Genomic DNA, 11,034 nt, shown 5'->3' with positions numbered 1-11,034 from the left:
TCCTAAATATGTTCTCGCTGGTATCTATTTCTGAGGCTCACCAGCGAGCACTTCAGGCTGAAAATCAACAACAACCTCGTTCTGTAGTAGGCATTTCTGGTGGTCCATCTAGAGATGGGGGTCAACAATTCGCCCCAAATCCCACATCTGATTCGTCCCAATCCGTTACATCTGGAGGTCGGGGCGTTGATCTGAACACTAGGCCAGTGGTTCTCCTAACCGCTAATCCGGGTGGCTGGGCTCCTCCTGGTGGACGAGGGCGTGGAAGTCAGTGTTTTGGTTGTGGTGGTTTTGGTCATTTGAGGAAGGACTGTTCATCTCATGGACAGCCACGCCCAGGTTTGTTCATTGGAAAGACAACACAAGTCGATGTTAACAATCCTGTTCATGTGGAGAATGAAGAAGAAGAGGCTGAAATTGTGCATACAGGTGACATGGGGCCTCTTTTGGTGGTCCAACGGGCGTGCCTTACGCCTAAGGGGTCGTCTGAGGACCTGCAGTGAAACAATATCTTTCTGTCTACGTGTACCATTGGAGGAAAGGTGTGTAGGTTCATCATTGATTCAGGCAGTTGCGAAAATGTGATATTCGAAGCAGTCGTGCAGAAGCTACAGTTAAGCACTGAACCTCATCCTGCTCCCTATAGCCTAGCATGGTTGAGACGAGGTAATGAAATTCGTGTTACTAGCCGTGTGTTGGTATCTTTTTCTATTGGCAGTGTGTATCGTGATAGTGTTTGGTGTGATGTGGTGCCGATGGATGCGTGTCATTTGTTATTGGGTCGTCCATGGCAGTTTGATAGGGATGTGTGCCATGAAGGGCGTCGAAATGCATATACATTCACCTTTTCGAGTAAAAAGATTGTACTACTACCCTCCAAAGATACGCAGTGTCTATCTTCGGCAGGGGACAGTAGTAATCTACTTTCCCGATCTTTGTTTGTGCGTGAGATGCTAGCAGAAGGTGTTGTACTGTTGTTAGTGGGAACTGAGGCGAAAGAAGTGTCGATAGTTCCTATGGCAGCCGAGGGGACGGGTCTTCACCCAAAAGATGCCGCCTTGGTGTCTGAGTTTCATGATGTGTTTCCGGATGACCTTCCACAGGGTCTTCCGCCTTTGCGGGATATGCAACATCACATTGATTTGGTACCGGGCGCGTCATTGCCTAATCGCCCACATTATCGAATGAGCCCAGTGGAACATGAGGAGTTGAGGAGACAAGTAGAGGAGTTGGTGCAGAAGGGGTACATCAGAGAGAGCCTCAGCCCGTGTGCAGTCCCTGCACTCCTAGTGCCAAAAAAAAATGGGAGTTATCGGATGTGTATAAATAGCAGGGCCATCAACAAAATAATGGTTCGTTATCGCTTTTCGATACCGAGGCTAGATGACTTGCTTGATCAGTTGGCCGGCGCAACTGTGTTTACCAAACTGGACTTGAAAAGTGGTTACCATCAGATAAGAGTCCGTCCTAGTGATGAGTGGAAGACAGCATTTAAGACACGGGAGGGATTATTTGAGTGGCTAGTTATGCCGTTTGGACTATCCAATGCACCGAGCACGTTCATGCGGGTGATTAACCAAGTACTTCGACCGTTTATTGGTAAGTGCTTTGTTGTATACTTCGATGACATATTGGTGTACAGTGGGTCCGAGGAGTCTCATGGTGTGCATCTAAAGGAAGTCCTTGCTGTTTTACGCAAGGAGAAGTTCTTTGCAGCAACTAAGAAGTGTGTGTTCTATACCGATAGTGTTTTGTTTTTGGGGTATGTTGTGTCAGCCGGTGGAATAACGGTGGATGCAGCTAAAGTTGATGCGATTCGGCAGTGGCCGCGTCCACAGTCAGTTTCTGATGTGCGGAGTTTCCACGGTTTAGCGTCGTTTTATCGACGATTTATTCAGCCCATTACTGATTGCATGAAGGAGAGTACGTTTCAGTGGACACCCGAGGCTGAGAAAGCGTTTTTGATCATTAAGGAGCGTCTGACTTCAGCCCCGATACTTGCGTTGCCTAATTTCACAAAACCTTTTGCATTACATTGTGATGCCTCTAAATTGGGTAACGGAGTTGTCCTCAGCCAGGAAGGAAAATCAGTAGCTTATTTCAGTCAGAAGTTGGCAGGGGCTCGTGGGAGGTATAGCATTTACGACGCAGAGCTTTATGCTGTTGTTCAGGCCATTCGCCATTGGCGACATTATCTGTTTCAGCGAGAATTTGTCTCATACGGTGATCATGAAGCCCTCAAGCATTTGTCAAGCCAGGAGTCTGTATCTGCCCGTCATGCATCATGGGTTGCCTTTTTGCAGCAGTTCAACTTTGTCATTAAACATTAGGCTGGTTCTTCTAATCGTGTGATAGATGCGCTCAGTCGGCGGCATGGGTTATTAGCGCGGCTATAGGTAGCGATCACCGGGTTTGAGACCTTTGTCTCTCTTTATGCTGATGACCCTTAATTTGGCCCCATCTATCACAGTTTACTGCAGGGACCCCATTACTCTTTTCTGTTAGAGGATGGGTATGTGTTTAGAGGTGTTCAGTTGTGTATACCAGATTGCAGCCTTCGTCTGAAATTGATTGAGGAGTTTCATGGTGAAGGTCATGTTGGGCGAGATCGTACTTTGGCTTTGATTAGCGCTTCATTTTTGGCCTCCTATGCGTCGTGAAGTGGAGAAGTTTGTCTCATAATGCAGGGTGTGCCACGTAGCAAAGGGAAAAGCCACAAACGCTGGTCTTTATCGACCCTTACCAGTGCCTTCAGCTCCGTGGACTGATATTAGCATGGATTTTGTCTTGGATTTACCGTGCACACAACGTGGTAATGATTCCATCTTTGTGGTGGTAGATTGTTTTTCTAAAATGGTGCACTTCATTCCCTGCAAGCGCACCACTGATGCTGTCAAGGTTTCTCATCTATTTTTCAGAGAGATTTATCGGTTGCATGGGTTGCCCACTTCCATCGTGTCTAACAGAGACACGAGGTTCATCGGTCACTTTTGGCGGAGTTTATGGAAGTCAGTTAACACGTCGCTCAATTTTAGTAGTGCTTATCACCCTCAAACTGATGGGCAAACAGAAGTAGTTAATCGTTCTTTGGGTGATTTGTTGCGATGCTTGGTTGGGGATAATCTACGCTCATGGGATCAGCGGCTTAGCCAGGCACAGTTTGCGTATAATCATGCTAGAAATAGAAGCACCGGTTTCAGTCCGTTCCAGGTTGTGTATAGTATTCTGCCCCGCAGCCCTGTTGATTTATTGACTCTGCCCTCTAAGACTCGGCTGCATGGGACAGCTGTTGACTTTGTTCGTAGTTTGCAACAAGTTCACGAGGAAACACGAGCTAATCTGCTAGAGTCCAACCGTAAGTATAAAGAGGCGGCTGATCGGCATCGACGTCCTGTTGAGTTTGACATTGGGGATTATGTTTGGGCGGTGCTGACTAAGGATCGAGTGCCATCTCATGAGCATTCGAAGTTATCACCTAGTACCATTGGTCCAGTGGAAATTGTGGAGAAGATCAACCCCAAATCCTATCGCATTCGACTTCCTTCCCATAGACGGACTTCTGATGTATTTAATGTAAAGCATCTTTTGCCATACCATGGAGACAACGTGGGAGATAGTGCTACCGGTTTTGATTCGAGGGTGAATCCCATTGATCCTGGGGAGAATGATGAGGTTTATGTGGAGGAACGGGCATTGGCATACATGGAACGGTTGGATGGTCGGCTTTCAAAGAAATTGATGTAATTTTTGCATTTGGTGTCCGTTTTGGGCCCATAACCCCATTTCGGAAAGGTAGCGAGCGTTTCGAATTGAACACACAGCTTCGCCGTGACGTACGAGGGTTTTTGGGCATTTGAAGTCGTTTAGTATCAAGTTGTCGTTGAAAAGCAAATTATGGTGTGCTCTAGAAAGTGCGAACGGTGTCGTGTCTATGTGATACATCCACTATTTATGATATTCAATCTCCATGGATAGAGTCACTACATTTTTCATTTTCAATGGGTCCACCTTGTAATGTATGTATGTCCCTGGTGTTATTGCTATCTGATGTAACCTATTTTTCTCTAAAAGAAATAATTGCTTGAATTGAAGTTGGGATAGAGTAGAATTTGACATACTAGCAAGAAAATATCTATTCAAAATCATAGGTTAGTTATCTAAAATCAGGGATGACAATGCGTTGGGTTAAGATACTCATAGCTCAGCTCGTGTTAACAAATTAGGGTGGATTCAACCCTTTAACTTGTGAGCCTCATTGGCTGAGCCGAGCCGAGCCATCCACCAGTCCATGAGTTAGATTGTGGAAAAAAAAATGAGCTCGGCTCATGGCTCATCTAGTACAAGCTGGAATCCCCCATGGAGTGAGCCGTGGACAAGCCGAGTCTATGAGCGACTCGATTGATTCGTCACTCGTATCTAAAATTAAGAACTTAAAGTTATGCAATCAAATTATTAATTATCTTTAAAAATTCTTTAATGTGCATGTTAGATTCATTTTTAATTTAAAAGTTCAACAAGTGCACAATTTTCATAAATGTTTGATTTCGAGACTTTAGTTAAAAACTTCTATATAGATCGAAAAGAGGTTTCTTTCTATTGATCCTTTTCTTAATTGGAGAAAGTTGGATAAAATTATAAAAGATTCGAGATTCCATCAAATATCATTATTAATGTCATAATCTTAGATTAATTTAGTTGATAAAAGCTTAAGTACTTGGTCACTATCATTAGTTTCATAATATATATATTAGCACCCGTGATCATACACAAACAAATGATCACGAAACCAAATGCTCTTTACCTGCAAGAATAAAAGTCTTGACTTATCTATATTCATGCTTTTAAATATTTAATTAAAACTAAACAGATCACGCCAAACAAAATTATATTTTAAAATATTGATTTGAGATGGCTCATCTTTTCATTTTTCTCTTCATTTTAATGTTGAAATAAGAGAAAAGAAATTCTAGTAGTATGAAGACAAAAAATATTCAAAAAGAGAAGGAGCCAAGAATAAACAGGCAAGTGTGCTACTGAGATAGTGGATATTTTGATACGACTTGGATGAAAATTTGGTTGGAGAGATTCAAAATTTCGTGTTGATTATGATCTATTCGAGCATTTTCATCTAGATTCAAATAAAATTTAGTTGTATTTTGTCTATCAGGGTAAAGCAATGACGTTAAAAAAAGGAAGTGGAGGGAAGAAGGCAAGGGAGGAGGGATTGATCGAGGAAAAAATTAATTTTTATTTTCTTTTTCAATCTCTATTTATACCAATTATGTTCGTCTGGTCGAGGGGTAACAAGATATCAACAACGAAGAGCTATGAAACAATGTGTGACATTTCACCATGAATGAAATCTGTCAACGGAGATTCACCATTAGGGGAATTAAAAGTGTTTAGGATTCAAATCTCATAAAAAAAATAAATAAAATAAATAAATAATGGGCAGCGTTGAAATACATGTCAAGTCTCGGTTCAAGTTCATTTCTTTTCTTTTCTTTAGCTTATAAATTACTTTTTTAAGAAATTGACGACGGATAAGTAAGCAGCAATTAAAATTTGACTTTGAAAATTCACTTTTTAATTTAAAAATGAAATCCGAACCTGACGTTAAGCATCTCTAGAGGTGCCAAAGAGAGATTACGATGATATCATCCATATTCGTGCCTCTCCTCGATCGAAAGGAGAGTGTTAAATGGCTCGATCTACTCGAAAGAGCTTAGATGAAATGAAGGGTAGAGGATGAGGAAAAACTATTAAGTCCAAAGGCTAGGTTATCGAGTATGAATGCGCGCTCTCATATTATTTACTCCTGTTTAATTATCCAGAGAGTACTAAACCAGTGGACCAAAAAACAGTACAAGGCCGTAGCTCAGCCTTTTTAACCTACCTTAATGCTCCACTAGTCCCCACCCCCAAATTCCTGCACCTCCTTACACCGGCAACGCGTGCTACCCCTCTTCCTAGGTCCCAATGTTCTTTCTTCCATCATTTTGCTTAGGAATTCATTTTTTTTCACACACACACACACACACACACACACACACACACATATATATATATATAAACACACACACGCTTACCTATGACTTGTGTTTTCACTATAATTGCATTATTATGCCCCATTTTTGGGGAAAAAATAAATTTTTGAATAGTATATTGATGGGAAATGTGTGGTTAAAAAATAAAGAAAAGTTTTAGATTTACGTGTAATATTATTTTATTGAAAAATGTGTGGTTGAAATGATGTCAAAGNACAATAACGTCAACAAAATAATTGACAAATTTTCTTTCATACTTATTTTGTTTTAAAAGGTGCAACGTGTGACTAGACACTAAGGTTAATCTTTGGGTCTAGACGAAGCATTGGCAAGCTTTTTAGGACAAAAGCTTTAGCTAGTCATATTCAACTCCTGTTTGGTTTTGTAAAATTTAGGAAAAAACAAAAAAATTGATGAAATATGTGGTTGATAAGAGTAACGAATCCCATGAAACGTGTTGTTAAAATTAAGGGACAACATTGACTTAAATTTCTATTTAACATTTTTACCTAAAGCAAACAAGAGCTCAATCTTGTTAAATTTAAAGTATAAAACATATTTTTAAACTTGGCATACAATTTATATACGATACACACGGAATTACTAATCTTATTGAATAAATTTGTAACACATATTTTGAAAGTAAAAGATGTTCGACCGTGTAAGTCACAGACTATATTGGTTTCTATGGTAAGACGAATAATATCGTGTAAAAAAAATTATAAATTATATATTGTATTATCTAATTTCATTCACATGTAGTATGGCATATTTAAAACAAATGAACAAGAATAATTCCATAGGTACAAGGAATTATTGACAGAAATTATACAGGTGTTGTGTTGACAATATTAATTTCTATATTTGTTGTCTCAAAAATTAATAAAAATCTGTCAAGTGTTTCTCTATAAAAATTCTATCAATTTTTTCTGTACTTGTAGCAAAACTGAATGAACAAATGGATAGATCCAAACCCTAATTTGGTAAAAGAAATAGTCAAGAATGCAATGTGAATATCCCTTGTTGATAATAACGGGCAGACCAAACGAATAGATTTCGTTATCTTGCACTAAAATTTTCAAATCCACCTCTTCCACATTAATGGGTTTTTGAATATTTCTCCTGTCAATCTCTAGGCAGCAATAAACAAAGACAATAAAAATAAATTAAATTGAAGCCATTCCAAAGAAATGTAGTTCTAACTTCTAACGAAATCGCACGTGCCATGCTACTATAGAGTGTCCCTTATGTACTTATTTTATTTAAATTCCGAAGATTTTAGCCTAAGTCAATAAATACGGCCCGTTAATTAAAAATATCATCATTAAAGATTAACTGTTCTCGTTGTAATCCTCATCTACATGGGGATATATACTCTAATCTCCCTACAACCTTAATTTGGATTAGTTTCATCCATATAGTAATCAAATTGGCCAATCAAGACTCGTCTGTGTGTATAAGCAAATCATTAAGACTATAAACCCGTTTGATAAGGCTTTCAAAAAGTCGAAGATTGTTTATGAAATTAAAAAGTTATTTTTGAACATATTTAAATAATTTTTTGAAAGTACTTTGTCCGACTAAAAGAATTTTTAGAGAAATTGACTTAAAGTAACTCTTATAAATGATAAATCTCCCCTATAAGAAGCTGAAGCAAATAAAAAGTCCCGCCAAACTAGCCATATATGTAGTTTGTTGATTGAATTTAATACATATGATTAAACATGTAATAAAACAAACGTATCACAATTCACACACTTTTTATTTTCTTTTATCATGATCGGGAATATAATTTGTTTTCATGTTAAGACTTGTACATTAAATTCATACGTTATGCAAGAAAAATGAAAATAAAAAGAAATGGAATATTCTACATATAAAATAAACCAGATCAAATTTAGCTATAAATTCTGCTAGCTAGTACATCAAACTCAAAAACCTTCCAAAAATGCAAATGTCTGTGAGTGAGTCAATTGCGAATCCCTTTTCCTACAAATACAATTTAATTCCCACAAACCCTTATATCTCTGTACATAGTTCTATGCCTACAATAATTCAAAATTCTTTATGATAATGTATCTCGAGATCTTGTGATGATCATCCAATTTTGGATTATTCCAAGATGTTCCCACTTAACGTACGGTCAAGATCCAATTATATGCTGGCGCCTTCTTGTCTCCCTAATATACATACATATATAGATACAGTAGTTTTTGTGTATGTATATATTTATACTATATAATTGAGGGGACAACTGTTGATAGCATAAAGAATTCCTGGGTGCATGTGATTCACTACTCTGTTACATTGATGATTTGTCTGAAGAGCCCTTGTGATCCACAACTATATAGATTATAGAATATAGGATTTTAATATTATGGTAATATTTTAAAGGAATATTATATATTTGCAGTGCTGGACATGTCTGGGGGCATCTCCTTCACAAAGCTTAAATCAGATTGGCTAAGGCACTGGGATTTGTTTGGCATGCCTTCATCAAAACCCATATGCTACAAGCAATTGCTTTGATTTCTGTGTATAGGTACAGATTCTTAAATTCTTCTTCAGCTATATATTATATGCATCAGCAGAGGCATATACTAAAGGGAATATGAGAGCAAATTTTTGAAGTTTGCAAAGGAGATTCTTATAAGGTAAGCAAATTTATTGATTCTTAGTGAAGAAGATAAACTATGAAATCTTTGTTTTTGAAACTTGTTCACAGTATCTGCTTTATATTTCTTTTTCTTGAAGCTATATTTATAATACACCATACGAAACAAATTTTGCTCGATTTTTAAGAGTTGATGATAAGAGAGATTTAAAGTATCGGCTCAGTTGCCTATATATACCTTAGTTTGTTTGAGAGCGGTGTAGAGTTTCTCTATTTGCTGCGGGTTATATGTGCTCCTGGTTTTTCATTATACGGGTTATTTCATATAACATGACTTGCTTCCAGTCCGGTTCTTGATTACGAGTCCAATAGGCTATTCTATTCAATTCAAACAACATTATTCTTGCTTGTTAAAGCCTGGATTTCATTTTTAGTATGTATAATTACCTGTTTCTCAATTTCGATGCTTGAATTGGAAGAAAATCGCTTTGTCTGATTCTATTCCAAGTGACAATTCTAGAGTGCTTCTGGTTGGAAAATATATAAACCCTAAAAAGAAAATGGGAGAAAGCACGTATGTTTTGGACTTGAAATCTTGAAAAGACAAAAGGGTGTAAACTCAATGAAAATATCTTAGTGAGTACGTGCTAAATACGCATCACTTGCTTATGAAAATGATGTGAAGCCATGCTGAGAGATATTTTCATATGTGAATAATTGTCATGGCCCAAACATTATGATACGTTCAAAATTGAAATTATACTGTTTCTTCAAGAAACGTGTGGACTAAAAGCTATTGGAGCCTCCTCAGCTTGATGTACTACTTTCTTGATATAATCTTGAATTTTCTTGAATATTTTGCCATTTTTTTCTGCACGTACAGGACCAGGCATATAAGAAAGGCCATACTCAAATTGACTCCGCTTCGAAAATCTTTTCGTTTTTTTTTTTTCTGTTGAATTCCGATGGAGAAGCTTCTTAATTCGTATGACAAGGAATTTATGAAAATGGCCATGTTAAAGCACGAGGAAACATTTCGAGAGCAGGTACGTTTATCTTCCCATTATCTGTATTTGCAACGTATAGATATATTAAACTTATGTCTTGCTTTTATTGCTGTACCGGAAGTTAGTCCACGTTTAAGTCTTTTGTAGATTTTTTTATGGCTCAATTAGTGATATAATCTTCAAATTAATTTTCCAGGTTTATGAACTTCATCGTCTTTATCAAACTCAGAAGATGCTAATGAGAGAAACTGCCAAAAATAGGCGAAACTGGCAGGAATACGTGATTAATTCCAATAAGCTCAATGATGATAACGATATTCATACAAAGGCCATGAAATGTCTTGACTTGGAACAGCCTGCTAGAGAGTTTATAGCAGAATCAGATGACACTAGAGTGCTCGACATTGAAGATTACTATGATCTTGAGTTGACATTAGGCCCGAAAAGCTATTCCACGAGGGGAAAAGCCGGTGGAACACCACCGGTATCAGGTTCAGGACTGAGCATTTCTTCTTCCTCCACTGGATCAAACCATGTAAAGAGAACAAGACAATATGCAAGAGAAGAACCATTAAACCAGCAGAAATGGGGACTAGAAATTCCTGTGTCAAATCCTAGTTTCCTTGGAGGAAGGAAAAATAGTTCTGAGGTGGAAGAACATATAAGACAAGATAGATTAAATACTCCACCTTGGCTTTTCCAGGTTTTAAGCCTGAATATGAGTTGAGAAAGGGGAAAATATTCATCTCAACTCAGTATAATAATATCTGTAGACTGCATATTGTCATCTGATTCTGTGAATATTGATTGGATTTTATTTTGATATTAACTTGCTAGTTTTTACTTGTAATGGGTTTCCTTTTCCTGACTTGTTTTTTGGCTAGTACTATTTCCACCACAACTTTTTAATCAGCCATGTCTTTATTCAATAAAAGGGTGCATTGCCTTCATTGAGTGGCTGTCTATGACAAGATCGAGTTGGGTCCCGGAGCCACAGCCCAAACCTTGCTTATAGCATCTCCAATGATGATATAAAATTGAGTGTAAATTGGTATCTTCATTTACATTTCGATGGATCTAAATTCAAATTCTGCTCCAATGCAAAGATCTAAATTCACTATTTTACTCTTGTGCTTGTATTTCTGCCGAAAATGCAATTTGCAATGGAGAGATTTTTGACCACATTGTAGATCTAAATCTCTATTTTACATCACCTTAAATATGCTCTTAATTAAGAAGGAAGAGATCCGTCGATGCATCATAAAAGTCGACCTACTATGACCAGCACGTCGTATTTTCCATCAACATATGGATATACTCAGGAGATGCTAAGATTGAGGTTGTAGTTAGACAAGATTGTCTGTAC

At 37.9% G+C, this 11,034-nt stretch overlaps 1 protein-coding gene across 1 annotated transcript; it reads left to right on the top strand.

Annotated features, from left to right (window-relative positions):
• Nucleotides 1-7,980: 7,980 nt before the first annotated feature.
• On the top strand, nt 7,981-10,518 carry LOC111367231. The gene is made up of 4 exons (XM_022987988.1): nt 7,981-8,184; nt 8,461-8,701; nt 9,545-9,707; nt 9,865-10,518. The coding sequence occupies exons 3-4, from the start codon at nt 9,627-9,629 to the stop codon at nt 10,393-10,395; spliced, it is 612 nt and encodes a 203-aa protein (XP_022843756.1). The 5' UTR covers nt 7,981-8,184; nt 8,461-8,701; nt 9,545-9,626; the 3' UTR covers nt 10,396-10,518.
• The last annotated feature ends 516 nt before the right edge of the window (nt 10,519-11,034 follow it).

This window comes from Olea europaea, chromosome 18 (genome assembly GCF_002742605.1).
Source record: "Olea europaea var. sylvestris chromosome 18, O_europaea_v1, whole genome shotgun sequence".
NCBI lineage: Eukaryota > Viridiplantae > Streptophyta > Magnoliopsida > Lamiales > Oleaceae > Olea > Olea europaea.
Note: the sequence above shows the minus strand (reverse complement) of the source record. Positions and strands in the feature narration are given on the sequence as shown.